General features: G+C 44.0%; 1 protein-coding gene across 1 annotated transcript; it reads right to left on the bottom strand.

Annotated features, from left to right (window-relative positions):
• Positions 1-16,358: 16,358 nt before the first annotated feature.
• On the bottom strand, positions 16,359-26,094 carry METTL2A (methyltransferase 2A, methylcytidine). Its single transcript, XM_045836807.1, has 9 exons — positions 25,966-26,094; positions 25,665-25,756; positions 23,690-24,048; positions 22,571-22,620; positions 22,192-22,252; positions 20,615-20,754; positions 19,099-19,205; positions 17,881-17,946; positions 16,359-17,122 (listed from the first exon to the last, which is right to left on the bottom strand). Exons 1-9 carry the CDS (start codon positions 26,073-26,075, stop codon positions 16,965-16,967), a joined length of 1,143 nt encoding a protein of 380 aa, XP_045692763.1. The 5' UTR covers positions 26,076-26,094; the 3' UTR covers positions 16,359-16,964.

Consider the following 26,094-nt stretch of genomic DNA (forward strand, 5'->3'; position numbering starts at 1 on the left):
AACTCAAGGAGGGTCCTGCCCTGCTCCTTGGAGGACCTTTCTCTCTGGAGCTCTGCAATGTGAGCTGAGCTGTACCACAGAGAAGAGAGTAAAAGGGACTTTGCCCCCCATACCTGTCTAGCAACAGACCAGGAGAGGAAACATTCCCTGCTCAGACTAGACCTTGAACCTGGACTGTTTCCTGAGGAAATAAAAGGAGGGTGAGTTGGGGGTTTGGTTTAATGTTGTTACTTTTTGCTTCTAAGTGGACTATTTTACTTTGTGATGTGTGAGGCTAAATCCAGATAGCCATCAGCTACAGAAAACCAGTCTTTCTGAGTTAGAGACTCAGAAAGCATTTAAAATGACCTGCAGTCAGGGCAAGTCACGTCTGGTCTTGATAAAGAATATCTGAGTCCTTTCTCCATCTTAAGTGTCATGAGTCACAACAATTCCTGGGTCTACCTCCCTGTTTTGGAACTTACTGCCTACATCCTGCTTTTGGGGGGTTGTTGGTTTTTAAGATTTTCTTTACTTTGAGAGAGAGAGGAAGGGAGGGAGAAAGAAAGGAAAAGAAACATCAATATTCGAGAGGTACATGGTCCAGTTGCCTCTTGCACGCCCCCAAATGGAGGCCTGGCCTGCAATCCAGGCAGGTGCCCAGACTGGGAATTGAACCAGTGACCCTTCAGTTCACAGGCCAGTGCTCAATCCACTGAGCCAGACCAGCCAGGGCTACCTCCTGCTTTTTATTCCCAAGGATGCTCTGCAACGAATGCCAGGTGTGGGCCCACACATGCTCCCCACTTCTCTTTGCTGGTGGGCATGGAGGAGGCATTGGCAGGAGCTCACCAGAGACAGGGGACCACTTAGTCATAGTTTAGCTGCAAATGGCAAATGTAACAATGACCTTCCACTTTCCAATTCCCAGGCCTGTTTGATGGAGGCTTATACAAGAATTCCTTTGATCTTTGAAGTTTCAAGACCATCCCTACCAACTAACCTTCCATGCCTCACTCTTTCCATTCCAAAATAACAGACAAAGCCAGGAGTAGGGACTCCTTCTTCTCTCCATCTGTTTTTTCCCCTCCCTATCCTGATGGGCTCCGTGAACAATACCCAAGGTACAGACATTTGCTGCTCATTTAGACTATAGTGCAGAGAAGCCAGGACATGGAAGTTAGCACAGCAAAGGAGCAGAACTGACCCCAGAGTGGCTTAGAACTCCTTCTGATACTCCCTGTCCCCAAAATCTTGTTACCCCTGCCTGCCAGTCAGTTTTGCCTCAATAAATTTAATGTTCCCAGCATTTCCTGATGAATGAAAGGAGGGCAGCTGAAGACTGATCCCTAACCTTGGCATGTAAACAGCCTATGGATTGTACTTGACAGTTAATAAAGGAAAGGCCCACCAATTTTCTGATGCCTTTTTGCCTTAATTAGATTGAGCATTCATAAGCTATGGGGAAATCCTTGATTTGAAGAGAAAGACCCCACAAGATAGGAATTCACATTTCCACTCATTCATCCATTCAAACTGTCAGTCCCTCAGTCAACACGGATATTTGTAGTGTCTGATTACCTGTCCTCAGCACTGTGCTAACCTCTTTCAAGTAAAGTGGATACAAGAACTTCCCAAGTCCACACTGTGCTCTTCTGGAAGACAATATCCAGCCAGGAAGTCAAGAGCACAAGCTTCCTTTCAGACATCTCTGAACTTGAATCCGATTTTGCTGGGTGACCTTTGGTGAGTTATTTAACCTCTCTGCCCTCAGTTCCCTCTTGGAGTTAATAATACCAACTGCCAAGGGTTGTCTTCAAGACTAAGTGAGACCATCTGTGTAAAGCGGTCTGCACGGAGCTATCCCATCACGATGCTCTTGGCTCACAGGGCCAGCTCTCAGGCTGAGAGACTTCTTCCCTTCCCCTGGCACCCTGCCATTCACTGGGAAGCAGATGACACCAACGGTATCCGTCTTCAATGATATTAGAAACCTGCTGTTGACAATGCTCTTAGTTTCTTCATCTATAAAATGGGGTAGTGGTGATAGTCCCCTGAGAGGATCTGGAAAGAGCATTAGCACAGAAGCCTGACAATGCACCTTGCCGGAGGAAAGGACTACAGGAATATTAGATTCTGGTAGCAGCCTGTGGCTTGTCATCGGATGCTACTGCAGCCCTGAGGGCTGTCTTTAATAATAGATAGTTTAAAATTCCTGAACCCACTTCATGCTATATTTGCTCATACACAGAGGTTTATTCAGTGTTAATCACATTAATGTGCTATTTTGTTCCATGCTGTGCAATGCCAACTTCAGCAAGTGCCAGGAGAGAACACAATTTACTCTCAAAGGGACCTCATACTGTGTTCATCCAAAAGCACCCCATCAAGGCATCTCAGAGCCCCAGTGACCTCTGGGGTGACCCCCTCATTCCCCTAGGGTGCCCAGAAGCCTTAAGCAGCCTGCCTTAAGTGTCTCTCTGTACATACTGGATTTTACCCTCAATTAGAAAACTCTTAGGCTTTTTACTAGCAATCTTTTATTCATTTATTTATTTTTAGAGAGAGAGGAAGAGAAACACGGATGATTGTCTTTCACATGCCCCTAACTGGAGATCCAGCCTGCAACCCAGGCATGTGCCTTGACTGGAAATTGAACCCGCGACCCTTTGGTCCGCAGGCCAGAGCTCAATCCACTGAGCCATGCCAGCCAGCCAGGGCTATCTTTTATTCTTTAAACAACCCAATTATATGCTGTGTTATTCAGTCAAAGCTCCCCATCAAGTGTCACTAAGGGACCCTGAGGGTACAGGAGTTTGGAGGATCCTTTGAAAGCTCCCAGTTCAACACCCTTGTGTTACAAATGTAAAAACACTTGCCTGAGGCCCAGACCAGTAAGGATTTAAATCTCTCTGTTGGCACCTTCCCTAAGCCAATATGAATAATCTTCATTCGGTTCTTAAACATTAAAAAAAGATCACCAACTTTTTCTTGGCCCTGTGCTCCAATCTACTTGCCATCCTGGACTTTATTGCCCAAGAGCCTCAGATCCTACTTTATGAAGAAAATGTCAGTCTGCCCTCCACATGCTCAGGACCATTACTTGCCTGTCCAAGAACTGTGCCCCTAAGGTCCTGTCCAGCTTGCTCAGTCGGTTAGAGCTTCATCCCAATATACCAACATTGTGGGTTCCATCCCGGGTCAGGCCACATATAAGAATCAACTAATAAATGCATAATAAATGAAACAACAAACTGATGTTTCTGTCTCTCTTTCTCCCTCTCTCTCAAATTAAAAAAAATATATATTTAAAGAACTTTGCCCTGTACCTCCCAGCCCTTTCTTACATTACCAGTTCCCCGCTTTCCACAGGACCATTCCTGTTAACATACAGACATGCTCATTTTTAAAAATTTTATATAAAACCCTCCCTTGACCTCACATTCCCCTCCAGCTACTTACTATACCACTTCTCGCCTTGAAAACTATGCTGTTTCTGTAATAGGGTACAGCCAAGTGGGGGCCCCAAATACGGACTTATAATGGGGTGCAGAACTTGGTGTCCAGGAAATATTAAAAAATATATGTGTGTATGTGTGTGTATATATATACACATACATATATATATATATACACACACATACATATATATATATACACACATATATATATATATATATACATATATATATATATGATGTCCTCTTCCCCACAAGTCTGAGCTGGGGGATGGGATGCATGGAGCAGGGCCATTGAGAGTTGTTTTGAATAGCAACAGTTTTGCAGATAACCTTTAGAATGGTCGTTTAACATATCTATAACCTTTAACTGGTTTCATTGATATGTTCAACAGCTGTGGCCATGCTTTGAGCCAGGGGGATAGGAGTGACTTCAACCCATGATGTAACTGGGAGGCAACTTCCCTGGTTACAGAGCCTGCATAAGAGCTTGGAGATGATTGGCTCCACACCACAGGACCACACTTGCCCAGACTTACTATGGCAGCCTAGTAAAGCTGGAAAAAATTGGGGAATGCTGGCAGGTGTAACTAATTGTGGGAGGAGTCAGAAATGGTGTGGCAGAGGAAGACTGGTGCTGGGATTCAAACCTAGGCGCAGCGGCCATGTGGTGTCTTTTGGGGACCACACGGCTTGGGCAGAGGAGAACCATGGGCTTCTGTTTCTTTTTCTGAGATACAGTACACCGGACTGGGCAGAGGGGGAAGGAAGGACTGTGAGTTTGTGGGTATTCTAAAGGACTTTGGGATCTCAATGAAGACATTAAGTTATTACTCTTAAGTTTTATAACTCTTTAAATAAATAATCCCTTTCCTTTTCACCAGTCTCTGGCACTGAGAGACATCTTTCCCTGGCGGTGGGCAAGGCGAACCTAGTACGGGGTGGGGGACTCCCAGAGCACAAGGGGGGGGGGGTCCATCCAGTAATAGTATATCATTTACTACCCCCCTGGGTCCGTTCTGTAACATTTCCACTTCCTCATCACCTGCCGTTCTCTCTACATTACTTTTTCACATTTTTTAAAAGATTGTATTTATTTTTAGAGAAAGGGGAAGAAAGGAGAGAAACATCATTGTGTGGTTGCCTCTTGTACACCCCCAAGTGGGAGCTGGGCCCACGACCCAGGCATGAGCCCTGACTGGGAATCGAACGAGTGACCCTTTAGTTCACAGGCTGGCACTCAATCCACTGAGCCACACCAGACAGGGCCTTTTTCACACTTTTTGAAGACAAATTTAAGCCTATAGCAAAGTTGAAAAAGTGTTAAAATATCTTGTACCTAGATTTTTCCAATTAGCATTTCATTACATTAGCTTCCTTTCTCTGATACATAATATGCCTATATATAAACGTAAATAGAATTTATACATAAATAGGTATATAAATATATGTATGTATATATGTTTAGTTTGTTATGATTACTGAACCACAGGAAAGTATCAGGCATCCTGCTTCTTCACCCATAAATACTACAATAAATACTATAACATGCATCTCCTAAGAACCAGGATTCCCTCTTATATAACACACGGACCATTATCATACACCAAAATTGACACTGATACAATATTATCTGATATAAAGTTCATTTTCAGATTTCCCAATTTGCCCCCTAAATGCCCTTCACACGCCAAAATGAGGTCCACCCCAATTTTACTTCCAGATTCACTACTCCACCCACATTGTCCAAGGTCAGGGTAACTTCATTACCAAATCTAAAGGGTCCTTCTCTGGTCGCTGCAGGGACTCAGCCAGGGCTAAGTGGTCTGGGTTTTTTGACCTCTTTCTTTGCTCCTTCCCCTCTTCTAGTTGGAGACTACAGGTCGTCGTGCTGGGCTCTCGGGTGGTCCCATCTAGACACTGGCTTCAACACCAGTTGCATGCTGCTGCCACCCACATTTACGGCATCCAGGGCCGTGCACCCCTGACCCAACTCGCCAACTCCAATGCCTTCTTCTTAACATCTCCCAGGGACGTACCATCGACTCCAGAATTAACTTGTCCAAATGGGAGACTCGATGTCTTCTTCCCTTCTTTCCCATCTTGGTAAGAGCATAACCATCATCTGCCATCTGTCCTGATTCCCCCGATCCCTTTCCAGGCCTCCCACCGTTGAGTGCTGTCTGGAGTCCACTCCCTCCATCATCACCACCACCACTGACGTCGAGTCTGCCATCCTCTACCTGATGACCACAGGAGCCAACAAACTGCTCTCCGCCCTTCCCCACCCCCACTGTACTTTTTCCATCCACGCTAAACTTTGAAAATATCATCCACGTCAAGTCAATCCCTCCCTTAAAACAATTCAACAGCTTTTCACTGTAACGAGAAAACCTCCAACAAGGGAGGGCTTCCTTAAGAAGCCCTGGTCCACCATTTTCTCTGGCAGCTTGACACTGACCTCCGTTAACTCCTTGCATGCTGAGGCTTTCACCTCTCAGAACTTCCGTTGTACCGGCTTTTGCCTCAGACTGCAATATTCTTACCTGGAGTCTCCGCGGCTGGCGGCTCCTCGGCTGTCATGGCTGCTCTCTCAGCAGTGTTCTCGAAGGGCTCTGATTGGCTTAGCCGGTGTCACATGCACACCCCTGTCCAATCATCTGTGGTCAAAGAGCGGGTCACTGGGCAGAAACATGGCTGCTACAAGCCGCTGTGGTTCTTTCAGGGATTGGAGGGGCAGAAAGGGGGAGCAGGTCTCAGAGGAGGAGGTGGGCGATTGACTCCACATGCAGGGTCTACCAGGCCACTCAGTCTTCAGCGTGCTGGGCTCTCCATAGCAAGTAATTATTGAGAACCCTCCTTCTATTTTCTAATAAAAGCTCCGATAAAATGCTTCCGATAAAAGCATTATGTTCCCTCTATACCCTCTAAGCTCTTCTTTATCTTCAGTGAAGTCCTTATCATGGCATCAACATTCCCCCGTGGTGGAAGCCGGCAACTTCAAGTTTATTCTCAGTTTCACACACAGCCTGCTTTCCACACCTCATACCTATCACCAATCCCATCCACTGTGTGGGTTAAATGTGGCCCCACCCTGTTCTTGCCTTTCTGTCCTCATTTCCACAGCATTGGTTCATCCCACTTTGTTGCAATTAGTGGAATCTTCCATTCACTGACCTCCCAGCTCTGGTCTCTGCCATACTCCCCACCCCCCACCTTCCGCCCCAACACACACACACACACATACACACACACACACACCCCTTCATTGCCTGTGATTCCCTCTCCATCTGAATTGCTGTCAGACGTGACTTAAATGTCCAAGTAGTGATTTTGTTGTCCTTTTTCAGTTTCTATATTGGTGCCTACACCCTCTGCTGCCTACAGGATAAAGCCCCAACTCCTCGGCCTGGCATTTGAGGCCTCCACCATCTGCCTGGGAGGGACAGATTGGAAGACAATTCTAATTCTCATGAGATCTCAGAGAACTGCCCCACCCACTGTCCTTCTGAAACAGTCCAAATCCTGTCCACTGGCTGTTCCACCCAGTAAATGGGTTTTTGTGAAATTCTATCCCTTTGGCCAGATACTCTCCCCCCATCCCGCCCACCTGGAAAAAACCTTTCATCTTCCAAGACCCTGCTGGAAGGTTATCTGCTCTGTGACATCCTCCCCTGAGAAGTTGTGCTCTTCTGTGGTCTGGGAAAATGCAAGTCATAGCAAGAAACATATAAATAGAAACCATTTCCATATGAATAAATGTAAAAAAAGCTGGATTTCACTCCTCAATGCTCTGAATTCCAAACTCTTGCCACCATTCCAAACTCTTTACCTACTAGTATTTCTCCCACAGTTAAACTGCCCACATGCATAAAGAAATGCTAAAGACTTTACACAACAATTTTTATCACACGTTTCACTGAGACAGTGTGACTTGGGCAGAGCGGAAAAGGTGGAGTGAAGCATTCACCCACATCTACTTCCATCAACTCTGCCCTTTGGGAGGCTAAAGTCCACTGAGGCCATATTTGTGATTTTCATGAGGCCTGGGCACTTAGGCTTTCATGGGCTCTTTCGTATATATATATGAGAGAGAGAGAGAGATTTTATTTATTTTACTTTTAGAGAGAGGGGAAGGGAGTGAGACAGAGAGGGACAGAAACATCGATGTGCAAGAAATACATCAACTGGTTGCCTCTCACACTTCACTAACTGGGTACATGGTCCGCAATCCAGGCATGTGCCCTGACTGGGAATGGAACCAGTGACTTTTCACTTCCTTTCAGTTTGCAGGCTGGTGCTCAAATTCACTGAGCTGTACCTGCCAGAGCAATAAATAAATAAATATATATAATCTTTTTTCTCCTCTTTTTATACATTTTACAATCCTGTTGGTATAAAAATGAACAATCTAGACTGCCTTCATTATCACATATTCATTACCCTCATATTCATTTTTCTTCTGGATTTAAAATAAATTTAAATTAAAACATTTTCCAGGGCCCCTAAAGATATGGGCCCCATGAACTCTGCCCTAAAGGAGAATGTGTCCCACGCCTCAGAGAAACTGACCCTGACTGAGGGCAAAACCTGAAATTCACTGGCAGCCTGAGGGCCTTACCTCCATCCTCAATGCTCTTTAAGACCTGAGAGAAGAAATGTAGATTTGTGTTTTCTGCTACAGTCTTATCAAGACTCACTCAATAATGTCTTTATTTTCTCCAGGCAAAAGTTGCCAAGGGACATACCATTGACCCATCTGCTAAATACACAACATATAACAAAGTGTGTCTTACACAAATGAGTCATAAATATAGAAGAGCCCACAGAGGTTGGTGTATGAAGCTGTTCTCTGCAAGGAGTTAGGACTGACTTATGGGGCCTTTGGGCTGCGAGATTATTATTGTTGTTTATATCCAATTCACAGTTAAGGAGATAGAATCAGAGGAATTTTGTAACTGGGCCAAGATGACACAGAGAACAAATGAGGTGGCGACTCCAGGATTTCAACACCAGTCTTTTATGCTTTTATGAGTTGCTTTGGACATTTTGAATTTGAGTCGCCCAGAGGGCCTTCCAGGGAAAAGAGGTATTATCTAAATAAATTAGTTCAAGGGTTAAATGAGATCCTTAGCTTGTGACATAGATATGGAAATTATCTAAGTACTGGTGGCATTTAAAGATTCAAGGTGGATCAGCTCATTCACTCCATTGCACAGTGGGTTCTAGGCCAGTGGGCTTCCCTAGACTGTTTCTTCCCCTTTCAACCATCCTGACTAGGCCTTCACTCTCCGGGAGCTGAGCAGTCTTGCTCTCTTGCTGGATTTCATCCTATTCTTTCCCAGGTACACTTGGCTTCTGAGAAACATTTATATGTCACCTTCTGTCCACAGAAGCTTTCAGCTCTGGCCCCACTCTTTCCCACTGGCTTAGATGACAGAACTTGACTTTTCCTTACTTTGATGCCTGATGCTGTCTACAGACCCAGCTCTTGGGTGACATTCTGTGTACTCACCCTCCGCTCCCAGTAAATATTTATTAAGCACCTATGTGTCCCAGACACCATTGTAAGTACTGAGGATACAACTGTGCACAAAATAAACAAAGTCTCTGACCTCAAGGAGCTTCTAGTCTAGAGGCAAGAAGCAGATAATAAAAACAGTGTGTCATGAGGGCCCTGGTTGGTGTGGCTCAGTGGATTGAGGGCCGACCTGTGACCCAAAAGGTCACTGGTTTGATTTCCAGTCAGGGCACGTGCCTGGGTTGTGGGCCAGGTCCCTAGTTGAGGGTATGTGGGAGGCAACCGATTGACGCATCTCTTGCATATTGATGTTTCTCTGCCTTTCTTCCCCCCTGCCTTCCCCTCTCTCTAAAAATAAATAAATAAAATCTTAAATAGAACAGTATGTCATGAGGAAGATAAAGTCCCATAAGTAGTATGCCTGAGGGCATAGAGAGGGCTTGGAGGGATAGTGGAAGCCCTTGTCAAAGGTGTCAGCAGGGAAGGATTCTGAGGAAGAGGGAGACTGCTCGGGCTGAGGCCAGCATGAGGAAAAGGTCCCAACCAAGAGAAGATGGGGACCATACAGGGCCTTTCAGGCAAGAGCAGCAAGTCCTGAGCGGGTCCATGCTTGGAATGTCTGAAAGGTCTACCTGATGGGAGAGTGGAGAGGAGCTTGGAAATTAAGAAAGAGCCAAAGGTGGGCAGGGGGTGCTGTCCTGAGCCACAAGATCCAACCCAGGGCAGCCAAGGGTCAGCTGACAATCTGGGAAGGGAAAAATAAAAGTCAGGAGAAGACACCTTCCTAAGGAAGGAGAAAGAGGGAGGAAGGAGCAAGAAAGAAGCAGCAGCAGGAATGGCTACACAATTTGCGGGGCCCCTTCTTTAAAAATTCTGCTGGCAGCAGAATCCAGGTCCTCCGTTCACCCCAGGCTGAGCCTCGCTTTGCAGGCAGGGCCCTACCACAGGGTAAAGGTGGTGGATGGAAAATTTCTAATTTGATGAAAATGTTGTGATTTGTACCGTGTTGTAAAACTAACACAATTTATGTAGTTGATTTCATGGGCTTTTTGAAAAAAGATTGCATTTATTTTGAAAGAGGGGAAGGGAGGGAGACAGAGAGAATCATTGCTGTAAGAGAGAAACATCAATCATATGTGCCCCAATTGGGGGCTGAACCTGCAATCCAGGCATGTGCACTGACTGGGAATTGAACTTGCAACCTTTAGCTTTGTGGGACGACCCCCAACTGAGACACACTAGTCAGGGCTGGACTTTTTTTTAAATCCTCACCTGAGGACATGTTTGGACGTATTTCCATTAATTTAGAGAAAGGAAGGGAGAGAGAAAGAGGGAAACATCAAAGTAAGAGAGAAACATGGATTGTTGCCTCCAGTACACTCTCCAACCAGGGATCAAACTGAAACCTAGACTTGTGCCCTGACTGGGGATCGATCGGGCAGACTTTTCAGTGCATAGAATGCTGCTCCAACAAAGTAACACACCTGGCCAAGGCTGATTTCATGGTCTTTTGATAGTTATGTTACACTTCTGATAGTGGTAATTGTTCCTTTTTCGTTGGAAGGTTTGGGGGAGGGAGCAGGAACCCGTGCTGTCTTTCCTCTCTCTCCCCCAGAACTTGTAGGAAAGAGGGTTACCCTCTGAGCTGGTGTAACATTTTCTGATTTCTGGGCAGGCAGAGTTGGTTGGAGGCAATTATGCTGAAATCCATATATTATGTCAAATATCATTTATATCAAGCTAACCCTCCTTTACCTTAGGCTAATTACCTTACGATTAACATTAGTGTCTGACCTTGGTAAACCATTTACCCTCTGTGAACCTCAGATTTCCTCATCTGTAAAATGGAGATAATTATACTCCACAGGGGCACTGTGAGGATTAAATACATGAAAAGCTTTTTAAAGCACATTAAGGGCTAAACAAATGCCCATTAGTGTTACGGCAGATCTACTCAGCAGTTGCTGCATTGGTGTGATAGGGAACCTCGGGGTGGGGGACAGCCAAGGTTTGAAAGAAACCTCTCTTGCCATCCTACTCCCAGGCTCTGGTGTATTCTTAACCTTCAACTTCTGATCTTCAGTTCCTCAAGCAGTTTTCTTTCATGAGCAGATCCCCTCAGCTTGTCAGTTATGTCTCAGATCACAGGCTAATAATCCTGGCTTATACACCGGACTCTTGTGAGTTGGGCCGGCTTCATAATTTTAATATCCCGAGAAGAATTCAGACCCTTATTGGACCTGAGAGTCAGTAGTAGACACATAATCATTCTCACTCATTTCTTAGTAGTGTGCTGGATAATACTCTTATTAAAATGTGCTAGAGGCAGATATATTGATTGCCAGAGTGAATAATGGCCCCTTAAGCTTATATTTGTGATGCAATGTTCTTCACGTTGTGGGGTAGAGAATGTGGAGGTCTACCAGGATCCTCAGGCCTTTGCAATTACTGTTTCTCCTGCCTAGAAGGCTCTTCCCCCAGACATCCCCTAAGGGATGCCAGCTCCTCCCGCAGACCTTCCCTGTCCACTCTGTCCCAGAGGGTCCTTTCTTCTGCTTCCCACCACCTCTCTCTGTTTCCTACCCTGCTTAATTTTTTCCAGCACATGCCCACCTGATACACATTTTTATGGATTTGTTGTTGGGATCTCCCCATCTGAATGTGACCTCCAGGAGAGCTGAGTCAGTCTGCTCTGTTCGCTGCTGTTTCCAGGCCTACGGGTCAGAGCCTCTGACCAGCAATGGGATCCGGCTAGAATTTATACTATGCTGTTGTTTTCATTGTATTTATTAAAAAAAAACCTTCTGTTCATGACAACTGATACTATTTTGCATTTATAGCAGTGATATAATCTCTTTAAAAATAAATTTAAGCATGTAAGTAATTTTAAAAGATCAAATAGTGGTGGTACTTGGATGTCAATATTTAGGAAGATGAAACAAAAACAGTGCCGTGTGGTTGCCTTGTGGGGACTCTGCTGGCCTGTAAACTCACCTGGGAGCTGCACACATCACACGCAGATGTACGTGTACATGTACACACACACATAGCATGCCTGTGTCACTAAGACATCGAGCCTTCAGAGCTAAGTCGTGGTCTCCTCCTCCAAGTGGACTGAGGACAAGAGAGAAGGTCCTCAGAGAGTGGTGAGTCACACTTCCCCGGGCTCTTCCGAGGCCTCTCCACAAGACCCTGTCTTCTTCTCCCTTGTGTTTTCTCATTTCAGCCAGCTTGCGTTGCTGATGCTTGTGACACAGCCCCATACACTGTGGTCTTCTGAAGTGGAATGCAAACTGTGCCAGTGGGTGTCTCAGGAGGTGGGAGGGTACTGGCAGTGCAGGAAGAAGCTGCTTAGTCATTCAGTCTTCATTCATGAGCCCCAACCAAGGACCAGGTGCTGTGCTAAGTGTTGAGAATACAAAGATCCCCACAGGAACTCATCATTAGTGAGCTCCATTGAATGTCAGCCTTAATCTCCCCATAAAGAGAGTAATGGGAACCAAGGTTAAGAAGGGTGGAGGGGGGCTTAGCAAGAGCAGGGCACATCAGGGTGTCCTCCAGTCCTGGTCACCCCTTGGGAAGTGTTTGTCTAACATGTCATTTCTAATTAATGCTTAATATATGACTCTTTCTAAGGATATTTTAAGTTTTAATGGAGAAATTCAAATTCAGAGAAAGAAAGGTAGGGAATGAATGAATGCATGTGATTTGGGGCTCACCTCTAGGAGAAAATGCCAAACTTGAGCTTTTGGTCAAGGCTTCTGGCTGCTGTGTTTTAGGGTCCCCAACAGGAGCATAGGGTCTGATTGTGGCTATTTGTCCTATAACTTGGTCACACAGTGCAGTCCTCTAACTACAGTCGAGGCAGTGCTCAATCTTGAACCTAGAAATTCACTGAAATAAAGTAAGGTGGCCGTGATCTATATTTCAGTGTTTTTACCTGCGCAATTCACCATCAGCAATTCTTCCACCTCTCAAATCATAACCTGCACACAAAATTAAGGAACATGCAAAAATCTGTAACGCATCAATGCAGCTGAGCTCTGAAAATAGCAGCTGCAGCCGCCAACCAAAGAACAGGCCTTTGTGAAGAGTGAAAGAAGCTGTTTGTCCTGAGCTCATCTTGTAAGGCGCAGTTAGAACTCCTCACTATTACTAAAGTAATGTCTTCGAGCGAAAAGAGGAATCTATTAGAGGAAAGTAGGAAGTCTCAGTCCATTAGTGTATCCTTTCCTACTAAGGTTCCAAGGCCCTAATTTTTCAACCAGACCCAAGAGAGTATGAACTTACAGAAGGCAGGTAACGGACCAATTACAAAGCATAGGTTTGACAGCATTAGCAGAGGCCAGGCTCAAGGTAAAGTACCCAAAATCAGAGATGAATCATTTTGTGGTGTAAGGACCCATACTCTTGGAGTGATTGTGTTACACCCTGACCTGGACATTGCCTTCAGGATCATGGCTCCACTCCTATAGCTCCCGTGCACCTGTTTCAAATTAAACTGTCCCTCGTTTTTCAAACAACATTGAACTTGATCTCCTCAGCCAAATTAGCACTACTTAGGAAGATCAGTCAGTTTCAGATACACTTCTCTATTATGCTTGAATCTAAACCACAACTTCCTGAACAGTTTCTCACGTGGAGCTACCTTCCTAGCCAACGCAGCACTTTTTTTCTTTTTTCATGAAAAATATCATGAGATACCATTCAGAGTGAGCATGACAGTCTGGTCTGTTTTTCTGAGTGGCACTGAGGTCATACTTTAATCTACTCTGACCATGTTTAACTGTCGTCTGCTCATCATTAGCAATTTCAAGGCTGAAAAAATTATGCAAAGTCCCTTGGGGAGTTCAAGTCAGCCTGACAGATAAAAAGTCAGAGAGCAAAGGGAGAGCTTAGCAGATGGCGGAGAAGAAAAGGGAGCGGGGGCCAGGAAGAGGCTTATCAGTTTTACCTAAGCCAAGGCCCAAGTCAGGGGTTAGGAACACAAAATAAAAACTGTTCCTGCTGCTTTGAAAAGCTTCAGAGATGCCAAAGGAGGGTCCTTAGTGGACCACTGAGTTAATGTGTCTGTTCTTCATTTCAAAATATAAATAAAATACCATTCCAGTGGCTCAGTCTATTCTTTTTAAATAAATTCAGTGTAATGGAAAAGACGGGAGCTCCCTTCTCTCCCACCTTTTCAAACTCCTTAGGTGAGGCTAAGCAGGGTAGATGTTAGCACAGGGATAGAGGAGTGGTGGCCCCATGGGATTATTGATCACAGGGCAGGGTGAGGAGGGAGTCTATATTAAGGACATGGTGGCAATAGTGGCTTGGAGTGGAGTGTCAGAGCCCGAAAGGTGAAAAGGGCATCTATGTGTGGGTGGTAGCAAATGAATGTGTGAGGGGATTGGCCCAATATACTGTATTTTGCTGTGGATAATGCACATTTTGGCCCAAGTTTTTGAGGGAAAAATAAAGATGCACATTTTACACAGGTATGATTACATAATGCTGTGTATAATGCATGGCAAATTGTGGGTGTGCACTATACACAGTGAAATACAGTTAACGAGGATCATGGGAGTTTGGGACTTTTGGAAAAGGGAACTACAAGTATAGGGAGGGAGAAAGAGAGGGAGATAAATGTCAATGTGTGAGAGAAACATCTATTGGTTGCCTCTCATAAGCCCCCAACTGGGGACCTGGGCTGCAACCAGGAATGTGCCCTGACTGGGAATCCAACGGGGCGCTCAATCCACTGAGCCACACCAGACACAGGTGAACTGATGGTTTTCAATATATGTAAGTACAGAACCATATATTCAAGTGTTTGTACACATACATACATATATCCCTCAGCTCCATTCAATTAGGTGGCTTAGGAATGGGAACACCCCAATAGTAATAAGCACACTTAGCTTGGTTTCTAAATACCTTTCTCCACTCAAGAAACAGAACTCAATGGCTGGTTCAGACTGGGGCAAAGAACAAGATGAGCCTAGAACAACTTGTGCTTGAAGTCTTCAAAGCATAACAGTGACACGTCAAAAGGTTACAACAGAAGCTTTGGAACGGGCTCCCACTGGCCAAATCTGGGATGATATGAGCACTAAAATAATAATAGTATTTCCATTGAATAAAAAGTAACCCATCAGTCCATATTAAGTAAATGAATGAGAAAAACAAGTTCTCCTTATAGTATACCAATGAATAAATATGGAAGTGATGGGATTAGAAAACACAGCCCTGGCTGGTATGACTCAGTGGATTGAGTGCTGGCCTGAGAGTCGAAAAGTTGCTGGTTTGATTCCTGGTCGGGGAGCATGCCTGGGTGGTGGGCCAGGTCCCCAGTTGGGAGTGAGGCAACCAATCAATGTATCTGTCACACCCTGCTGTTCTTTCTCCCTCCCTTTTTCACTCTAAAAGTAAATAAATAAAATCTAAAAAAATAAGAGATGCTGAAACCAGGGGGTAGAGTTTCGTGAGGAATGGGGTTTTTAGTTTCAAAGCACTACTCTACAAAATGCTTACTAGTTAACTTTCCAGTGGAGAATCCCAGCAGGCATCACCTCAATGAGGTGATTAAGGTTGATATCACCAATGGGGTAATTCAATGGGAAGCACGTATCCCAGTAGGCAGCAATGGAAGAACACAGCACCACTTATGATATTCTTGCCAAAAAGGCAGAACTTGAACCAAACCATGAGGAAATATCAGCAAACCCAATTTGAGGAGCAGCCTGCAAAATAGGTGATAATCTTCAAATGTCAAAGTCATGAAAACAAACTTGAAGGAGGCTGAGGCATGACTGCTAAGCAACAAATGGCTTCTTTTCTTAAGTGATGAAGGATATACTGAGATCATTGGGAAAACCTGGTTATCTGTGGATGGTAGTGTTTCTATGTAAATTTCTTCTGATGGACTTATTTGGTGATATCAGAGAATGTTCCATAACAGGAATTACATATTAAAATATGCAGTAGTATTGAGATATTACCTTCCAACTTACTCTGTTAAAAATGACTGAGAGAAAAACTTACTATCCTTGTAATATTCCTGGTACTACACTTTTTTGTAAGTTTGGTCTGAAAAAATTGCTTGTGTCTTCTCACATATATAACTAAAATAAAACAAGTTGAAAATCCAAAATGTAGGAGTGCAGACTTGAACACATCCCATAACTTATGGCCCACAAGAGAAACATGTAAAAGTGTTAACTGAAAAAGAGCAGAACATAAAAAAAAAGTAACAATGATGATGATCACATTCAGAAGTGATAAAGTTCTCTCAATTTCTTTTTTTTAAGAAAAGCTTTTATTTAAATTTATTTATTTTTAGAGAGAGGGGAAGGGAGGGAGAGAGGGAGAGAAACATCAATGTGTGGATGCCTCATGTGCACCCCCTACTGGTGGGGACCTGGCTCTCAATCCAGGCATGTGTCCTGACGGAATCAAATTGGCAACCCTTTGGTTCGCAGGCCAGTGCGCAATCCACTGAACCACACCAGCCAGGGCTAGCTCTCTCAATTTCTATGCGTCAAACATTTAAAGACACAATTAAAAAAAATAAGTCAAGAAGATCCTTTTAATTTTTAGACACATGTTATTAGAGGGGGAAAGTACTTAAAATACCTCAGAACCACATATTTGAATTCCCAAATAACTTAATAAAACAGTCAAATGACACTTATCACTGATACTTTCACATGGAAATAAATTCTTGATGCCTTTAAAATCCCTAATTTCCCTAATTAGGGAAATATCCCTAATATTCATGAATATTTCAGTTATTAAGATACTACAAAATGGTAAGAAAGATTCTTTGAGATCTCAAAGTAAGAAAAAGCTGGAGAAAAGTATATATTAAAGGTCTTCACAAATATGAAGTATGATTATTAGAATCTTGGTACAAAGTAGTTTTTCCTAGCTTCAGGGCTCAACCCTGATTCCTGGAACTGCCCAACGTCACAGGACACCTTCTGTGGATGATGTTTTAAAAAAGCCAAGGCGCTGCCATCCTGTCAGGAGCCAGTGTCGGTCTGAAGAGGTTTGCGGTATTTGCACTGAATCCAAACTCGGTACATTGTCAGCTGTTTCCCTCGGTTCACTTGCAATCGGCGATCCACTAGGTTCTGAACTTTCTCCAGTCCAGCAGTTGTGAAAAGTGTGTCCAATTCATCTAGTTTGGAAAAGAGATGTTTATTATATTTGAAGTGGCTTCAGTGGGGCTGTTTAGCTACAAATGCAATAGTGGCTTGAAAATAGCAAGTTCATGCTTAGCTGGGGGAAGCCAAACCATCGGTGAAGGGTGGCCTGGAACCCAAGGGTGAGCTTCTCTAAGAGTCAGCTGATAGGAAGGAATGTTCATGCAGGGTCCTATAAATACCTTAAAATTACACATAAAACCCTACATCTATGTATGTCAAAGCCATTTTTTTTTTTTTAGGGAGAGGTTTCATCGCTTTAACCAAAGGCACAGAAAAGTATGTGACCTGACCATGGCCCAGCCATGGAGTTTTCCTAAGGCACCGGTGGAGGAGGAAACCTGCAGCTGGGCAAGCAGCAGAGGACACCTCTGAGTAACATCTGGAACCTGGGGAACCCTAACTTTACCCTAACTCAGTGCTCCTACGGCACAACCCACTCAGAGAGTGAAACAGCTGCACTGGAGTCTTGCAAAATGGGCTGGTTTCCCGTTTTGACAAAATGACAGGGGGAAGGACAGAGAGAAGAACAAGGCGGAGGACTGAAGGCGTACACGCTGAGCCTATTTGGAGAAGAGTGAGCGGTTCAGGTTGGCTGTGATGGACAGAAAAGAGCAGGAAAAGGCTGCAGAAGGTAGGAGGGCCAGATGGTCTTACTCCCGAAAGCCCACTGAGGAACCTCTAACACAGCACTGCGGCAGTGCTAGCGTACAGAGGAGTGTTGCTTTTGTACCTTGTGTGAAGAAGTAAACTCTGGTGCCATCACCTCTCACGTAGAAATTTTCAGAGAGACACTGACCTGCAGAGTGATATGGCGAAAATCAGAGAAACTTTAACATGTGCGACTCTGACCCCCTGTCCTAGTGTTCTGTTTCATGCTGAAACAGGCTGTGTTTCTCCCTTTCCCTGACTAAATAAATACCATACACTCTTTGTTTAAAAAAGAGAGAAGGAAAAATAAACATTAAGCAATATAGCCAAGTTTAAGGAAAGGAAACTTAAGACGGCCACCAGTACCATTTTGGCGACTGCCATTTCACATGTCTCTCCATGTGTTTACACACACGCGTTCATAAATATGACACACACACTGTTTTGACCTTGGACACACTCTCCCTTCTGCTGCTAATCGCCCCCTGGCTTTATGCCAATTCAACACCCTGGTGTACAATCCTTCATCTTTTGAATGTCAACATAATCTTAATTGCTTTACTTATTTGTGTATTTCTCCCCAGCTACTGTTATATGTGGGATCAAGTTTGAAACACTCATCTGCACACAGCTCTTCTCAGTTGGTAACACAATGGAACGCCCCCTCCCATCCCCGCCCAAGACCAGTGTATGGAGTCTACCTCACAGGACAGGCGACCCATTCCCCTACCCAGAGGCATTCACTCTGTTCCCAAGACTTTGCTTATGTACATTATTAGGGGATGGTTCTTGAGAAATTCCCAAAAGGACTATTGAATCAACAGATAATACATGGTGCTTTTATTTATTATTATTTAAAAAAAGGTTTAATTATTTCAGAAAGAGGAAGGGAGGGAGGAGGAGAGGGAAGGGAGGGAGAGAAACATCAATTTGGGTGGGTCACTGATCTCCTTATCCATTTGCTAAGAGCCCCTTGAAGAACAAGATATTAAGTCTTTATCTGTTTTATGCACTGAAAATATTTGCCTTTTAACTTATTAATGGCATCGTTTGCCACACCACATTTAAAATGATGTACTCAAATGTCTTTTTCCTAAAATAGCTTTTAAAAGTAGCTGTCTTGGTTAAAAAGACCTCCCTAATACCTAGATTATATAAGTATTCAAAAATAGACCACCCCTGTCATGTACTAAGTGGCTTTATATGTGGAGCTATAATTCTGGAGTCTCTATTCTGTTCCACTGATTTGTATGTCTATTCTGATGACAAAACCATTGTTTTGATTGTAGCAGCAAAATACCTTTTTTAAACCGAAGCTGAGCCATATCGTGGCGGCCATAGTCTCGCAGGAGCATCATCCCTCCAGGCTTCAGAAGCCTGCTCAGTCTGTCAATGGCCTTCTGCATCCTGTGGGGTAACAGGGAGTGAAGATCAGGGCGGGATGCCTTTCCCTTGGTGCATATTCTGAAAATCCAGTGGACTACCTAATCCTGAAATCTTAGATCCTCTGCCCTTGCTTTAGTTAGAACAGGAACACACACCCAAATTTCTGATGTACCTTCTGGGGCCTGCTCACAACTGAGGGTAATCTGCTTCCGCCTTAGGGCTCCACCATAATGGAAGTGACAAATTCCGCCTGGCTCTTTTCCTACTCCTCCTGGGCTCCCCTCGAAAGGAAGCCACCCCGCCCTGTACTCCCAAGGCTCCCAGGGAGCCCTGACCACCCGCTGTGGGACTAACAGTGGACTCATCTGCCTGCCCCTCGAGGGGCAAGCTCTCTGAATACAGAAACTGAATCTTTCCATTGGTTAAGTAAAAACTGAACCTCAAGAACTTACAATTTACATGGTAACAGTCAGTATGCAAATGAAGACCTATGGGCACTGCACATTTCCCACTACGCTTTCCGAGTCCAGGCCTGGTACAGGTTTTGGCTTTTCTTACTTCAGAAGTATATGCACTACAGGCTTACAAAAAAATACTTGGAAGTTTATTTAAATACTAAATAACTTATTTTAACTTTAATGCTTCGTTTCAGTCTGTGTCAGTTTTTAAAAGTCTGTAGCCCTTCAACTCCTGCAGTTATTAACGTTTGAGCCAGGCCAGGCCCTGTGTGCTGTCCTCCACTGGCTTTCACTGCACACTCCCAACACTGGTCAGGTCGGCCGACTCAGTGCTGTTCTAGAGGGAATGTGGGCTGGAGGAGACCAATCACTCAACACTGCTTCCTTGAGACAGCATTTCATCAGGAAGACGAGTTGCCTATGTCTAGGAAGCTTTAACAGTGTCTTTTAGGGCACAGTAATTGTCTTTGATCTAAACTGGTTTTATGAAATTCTACTGCGCATCAGTTTCCCACAGAGCTTAAGGATCAGAGAACAGCTGAGTTAAGTTTCAGTGTAAATTTTGTGCTGTGGGTAAAAGCTTCCTTTATTTAAGGCATTAAAAAAGACAAATAATGAGATGTTATCTAACCATGGTGGCACTCACAGTTCTAAAACAGCATGCTATGAGATTATCAACAGGAAATTTCTCCATACACCCATTAAGAATGGCTCCCCCCTTCTTTGGGGATGTTACACCATAAAAAATGAAAAGAAGAACCAAGCACTACAGTCACTAGGCAGAGGTTTAGAGGCTGAAACAGAAGTTGAACTTCAGGACAAAGTTAGAAAAACAGCTGAGATGCTTCCATCATTTTAGATGGAGTGGCTTCTACCGAACATTCTTTTTCTTCAAGGCCTAACTCTGTTATCAAGGCCCCTGATTAAAGCTGTGTTTTTGTTATACTACCGGTTAAGGGACCTATAACTTACTTGTCTGGAACAACTGCTGAAAGAACAAATATGAGGACGATGACATCAAGACTATCCCTGGGAATTGGGTAGCTCTTATCTTCATCACACAAGTCGTGAACAAAGGCAAAACACCGAGAAGGATCATATGCTGGATTTGTCTGCAGAGGGTTGGAAGACAGAGACACACAGGTTGGAAAACGTTCCCAGAGCCTCAAGGTAAGTCAATCTTGCTGTAAGTATAATTGCGGTTCCTTCCCTCTGAGGGACAGAGCTCAAATCATTAAGGCACACGTTCCTACTCAAAGGCTAAGAACCAAGAACAACTGTAGTGAAGGGCCTGTGGAATCCAACTGGTGCTTTTACAATGGAATGTTCCCGATTCTTCTACTGTATTCTGATGCAGGGACTTAGATCTGAGGACTGGAAAATGATCAGGTAGGTAAGTGACCAAGAGAGAAAAGAGAAACCTCATAAGGAGAAAGACAAAACATACTGAAAAAACGTGATTTAAAACAACTCCCAATCCAACTACAGCATATTACACAGATCATAGAATTCTCCAGGAAAACCTATTTCTTTAAATGTGGAAAATTTTACTTATTACAGCAAACACAGTTTAGGGTAACTTCTCTTTTCACATCTCTTTTCTCCAAAAATGTGACTTTGCTCCTTACTGGCCATAGCTAATTAAAAAAGGAGCAAGCAGATTATCATCTGGGCTGGGTCAATCAGACTCCTTCTGGGGACTCTGGAATATGGACGGTCACGCTGGTGAGGTTCTGAGAACACCCGAACAGGGTGGACCTGCAAGGGAGTGGGAGGGGCAAGCATGTTGGGGCCATGTGCAAGGCCAGAAAAAACCTATTACTGAAAGCTAGTCTGCAAAGAGAAAACAAAACTTAATTTTATTTACTTATTTTTAGAGAGAGGGGTAGGGAGAGAGAAAGAGAGGGAAAGTAACATTGATTGCCTCTCGCATGCCCCCAACCGGGGACCTGGTCCTCAACCCAGGTGCATGCCCTGACTGGGACTCGAACTGGTGACCTTTTGGTTCTCAGGCTGGCAATCCACTGAGCCACATCAGCCAAGGCAAGAAAACAAATTTTAAAAAGGCAACTGAGCACTGGGTAATCAGAGATAAGACACTATGAACTTGAGGGAAGTATAGTGATGGGGGAAGGGGTGGCAACACCTCACCGGCCAGCCAACTTGCCTTGGTGTGAGACCTTTTCAGGGCTGCGTTTCAGTGCTGGCTACACTTGAGGCTCTTGGGTTCTATGACATTCCACTGTATTGGTTGAGTTTGTCTATGTGTTTCTGTGACTTGTAACTCAAAGATCCTTGACTGAACAATCACCTCATTTCAATTCTTAAAAAATACCTTTGGAGTGGTCAAAGACCTCCCCAAAGTTCCACAGCTGGCAAGTGGCAGATTCCGTATTTATGTCTGACCCTCTCCTCTATCCCAGGCTGTTTCAGTACACCTTTGACTTCCAGACCATGGTACAATAAGGAAATAGCTAGAGACCATGATTTTTCAGGAGACCTCTTCCCTTTAGTCAGTGAAAATCACCGAGAGGGGCCCCTGCACTCACCTGGACCAGCTGTATAGCTGTGGAAGAAAAATCACAACAGTAAACAAAGAGTCTTGGGTCACTGAAATGGGCAGAAAAAACAAACAGCAGAATAATTACATTACAAACTGCATTATGTCTATTCTCTTTCCTGGTTATAGAGTTAAACTATAAAAAGTACTGTATATTAACAATGTAACAGGTTTTAAATCTTACTAATTTCCCTGAAGACAAAGGTAACTTATAAATCAGATTAAATCAAAGCAATCAATTAATGGATACTAGAGAAATCCAAATCTCCTGTAACCCACTGTTATACTTGATGCAGTAAGAGTTTTGATAAACAAATGCCACTCTTCTCCTTTTTGCTGTCATGCAGTTAAACTTTAAACATACTTACTTGTTGGTTTGTAAAATTGGAAAAACTGTGTTTCCCACACCACAACCGACCTGCAGATGGAAATGAACTATTAATCACAGAATTTTCCAAATTAATTACCTGAAGCTAGATAAGTAATGAACAATAGGTAATCTTGCCTAATTGTATTAGGGATGATGTGGTGACTAGAGCCAAACAGTACTCATGACATTACCTGACCTTGACCTCAGGAGCCCTTAAAGAGGTAGCATGGGCTTTCGTTAGCAGAAGCGAGCTGGTCTAAAAAATGGGCATGGGTTGTTTTTACTTTTTGAATTCGAGTGAATGGTCTTGTAGATAAATTCTTTTCTTGCTGAGCTCCACTATATCACAGAAAAATGTTTCTAATAGACTGGGCTGAAAAATTCATGAACAGGGGACCATTATTTCACTGTTCTAAATACAGTGCTGAGCGTGGTAATAAAAAAAACAGTAACTATTTAATAAAGGCTCACTGTGTGCCAGACACTGTTAGCTATTTACGTACATTATTTCAATTAATCTTCATAAAAATTATGAGGCAGAGGGAGACAGAGAGAGCCCGAAGTCCCATTCTGTAAGAGACTAGTACAAGGTCATGCCATAGGACTCAATCTTAAGACTAATCAGCTTCCAGTGGAGCATGTGGTCACCATTTGTGAATTTACATTACAGTACCCACCTAGACACTTTTCCAGGTCTAGCCTTGCCTCTGCAACAGCCTCCAGAGGTCTTGCTCTAGCCTTTGCCTGTGCAGACTCAAAAGACAAGACTTCTCCCACATCTGAGAAGCAGGCACCATTCCAACTAACCTCTCCACTTTATAAGAGAAGTAACAGAAGTTGTCTTGGGACTCTTCCAGATGACAGGTGCAACATGACCTGCAACTGTCAGAGGCAATATGAAGTTCCCAGGCAGCGCCCCAGGAGATCTTTGTTTGCCACAACCACCAGATATCTTGGTCTGCATTTAGGGCATTTCAGTTCAAAAAGGGAGGTGATTCTTGGCCAACATAAGAGTCGAGTCTTCGGCAGATGTCACTTTGTGGTCGGCCCCCCTATACTGACTACGTGTACAACATTGCTTTACTAACCCTACTACCAGACAATAAAGGGAGGTTACCTCGAATATGCGGTAGGTGGCTGAGGATCCAGGAAACTCATCAGCATGAACTTCCAGGTGACTGAGTTTCTGAGTTACATTCTCTTCCACAGGAAGAGTCTGTGTTTCATGTCCAAGGCCGTTTGAAGAGCACTGGGGCTGTTCTTCTGTTATGAAGCCCAGTCCATCCTCACTGCTCTTCCATCCAGGCACTTGACTCCTCTTGTTCTCTGAGAGCAAATCCATCAAGGGATTTTGGTTTTGACTAGGTGCCAGCTCTGGGAATTCAGTGAAAAGCCAATGTCTGTCCTTGAAAAACCCATTTTCGTGGATTTTGTAGAAGTCATTCCAATATTTGTTGGCATTAATCTCATAATCAACTGTAAATGTTTAAGAAAAAAAAATTAAGAACCCTTTCTCAATATTTTATTTGTATCTAATGTCAGTGATCACCTTGCTTCACAGAAAGTCATTTTAGGTTAAAAGTATGCTCAATTAGAGCCACAGCCTCAGAGATGGAGACCATTTCATCCTACCACCTATTGTACTGGCATTCCCTCCATAACTTGTCCTTCCACAGAACCCAACTTCTGCCAAGACACTTGTTACCTATCAATTCTTTTCCCACATCTTTGGACAGCTCTTAACTATCAGAAAATTCTACTGTTAAACAAAAGCTCTTTCTAATCACTTTTGGTCAAAAGGTCCTACCATTTCTCAGGGCCACACAAAAGAACTCTTCTGTGTTTTGAGGGCTGTTATTTTTTCACAAGCTAAATATCCCAGGTTATTCAATTGTTCCCCTGTGAACTCAATGGTTCCAATACAGGCAGCTCTTCTTTAAATGCGTTCCTCTGCCTGTGGTTTTTTTATAGAGTGTGGAGCCCAGAAATGAATTCTACTACTTATAGATACTGAAAGTGGAAAGAAGGCTAAAAGAAAAATAGAGAATGCTAACAAGAAAAAAGGGTCTTCAGATGAGAAGAGTTTTGATGCTGGAGGACAGAATATACTGAAGAAGTGTGGGATGTTTAGAGGAAAACTGTTGTTTAAATCAAGGCTGTCCTAGATTTCAGTTTTCTGCTCTTTGTCAATATAGGGCTTTGATAAGTGTAGCAGAAAGAACAAAAGTCTAAGAAATTGGATAGTTCCACCACTGCTACTACTAACTGCTTACCTCTGGGCAAGGCACTTAGTGTCCTGTGGTCCAAGTTTCTTTAACTGTAAAAAGAGGATAGTGGACCACATGATTTTCAAAATCCCTTTCAACTTTAAGTCGGTTTGATCTAGTTCCTATCAAACTGTGTCAGGTAAATATTTTGTGACTAGAATCTTCTTCACTATTGTACAGAAATCTTTCAGTGGGTACTACTTTCCAATTTCTAGTCCCACCTTCAATCATCTCCTAGGATATAGGCCCAACCAGTTCTAGTTTTAGTATCTAGGGGCATTCTGCAGTGAAGTCATCCACCTCTTCAGAAGTGCTCTCCTTTTCTATGGCCAGACTTATCTCCATTCTGTCTCACCCATCTTTCCTTGGCAGAAGCCTTAAATCCTCACAGCCAGCACACAAGGAAAAGACACAAAATTCACCAGTCATCAGTCCCCTCCTCCAACAACATTTAGAATCTAACCACTTGAATCTAGTTTCAGTGGTAACATTTCCTCAGGCAAAGTGTAATCATACATTCAGCACATCCCCTAAGACAAAATCCTGTGGCGACTGCCATAGGCCAGTCATATTAATATGAGTCTAGTGGACATAACTGAAAAGTTAAACATTAAAGCATAATATCAGTAAAAAATAAATCCTTTATGCCCTAACAAGATTTTACCGGTGTAACCTTTTTCCATTCATGCACATCCCCTCCCTCTCCCGTTCTACCCCCGAGTCCAGGAACAAAGGCTCTTGGCAGTGTCGATTCTCTGGCCTCCCGCAAAGCGTATCCAGCAGTCCTCTGGCTGTGGATACCATCGAGGGTCGCCTTGGGCGCACCTTGCTTCTCCTGGCACACCCGCTGGGTACTGTTCTCCTGGACTTTCCTCTGCGCCGCTGCGGCCTGCTCTTCCGACCACTCCACATTGTCCCTGGGAAAATGAAACAGGCAGCTGAGGGGTCTCACGTTCCAGCTGCGGACAGGGTGAGGGGCTGGCTTCGGAGCACCTCTTCTGGGGGCGCAGAACGACTCGACTTAGGGCAACGGGACTTGTAGCTGGCGGGCAGGGGGTTCTCGGAGAGCTCCAGGGAGGAGGGACAGAGGGTGAGCCGCGGGCCGATGGAGGGGAAGGGCGATTACCAGGCATTGTAGTGGAAGACACGAGCCGGATCGCTCAGCAAGCGGTTCCCGAACTGCTGCCTCTTCTTGCCGTCCTCCGTGGACGAGCCTTCAGTGAAAGAATCTGCCATGTTACCGGACCCGGAAATA

Source organism: Phyllostomus hastatus, unplaced genomic scaffold, assembly GCF_019186645.2.
Source record: "Phyllostomus hastatus isolate PE091 unplaced genomic scaffold, TTU_PhHast_1.1 phas_contig_210, whole genome shotgun sequence".
NCBI classification, from domain to species: domain Eukaryota; kingdom Metazoa; phylum Chordata; class Mammalia; order Chiroptera; family Phyllostomidae; genus Phyllostomus; species Phyllostomus hastatus.

Excerpts from the sequence above, each read along its gene's own strand:
- METTL2A (XM_045836807.1), bottom strand. The coding sequence starts at position 26,075 with ATGGCAGATTCTTTCACTGAAGGCTCGTCCACGGAGGACGGCAAGAAG. Across the intron at positions 24,049-25,664 it reads GGTGTGCCAGGAGAAGCAAG|TTGATTATGAGATTAATGCC; the intron begins GTGCGCCCAAGG and ends AAACATTTACAG. Across the intron at positions 22,621-23,689 it reads CCACCTACCGCATATTCGAG|GTCGGTTGTGGTGTGGGAAA; the intron begins GTAACCTCCCTT and ends TTCCATCTGCAG.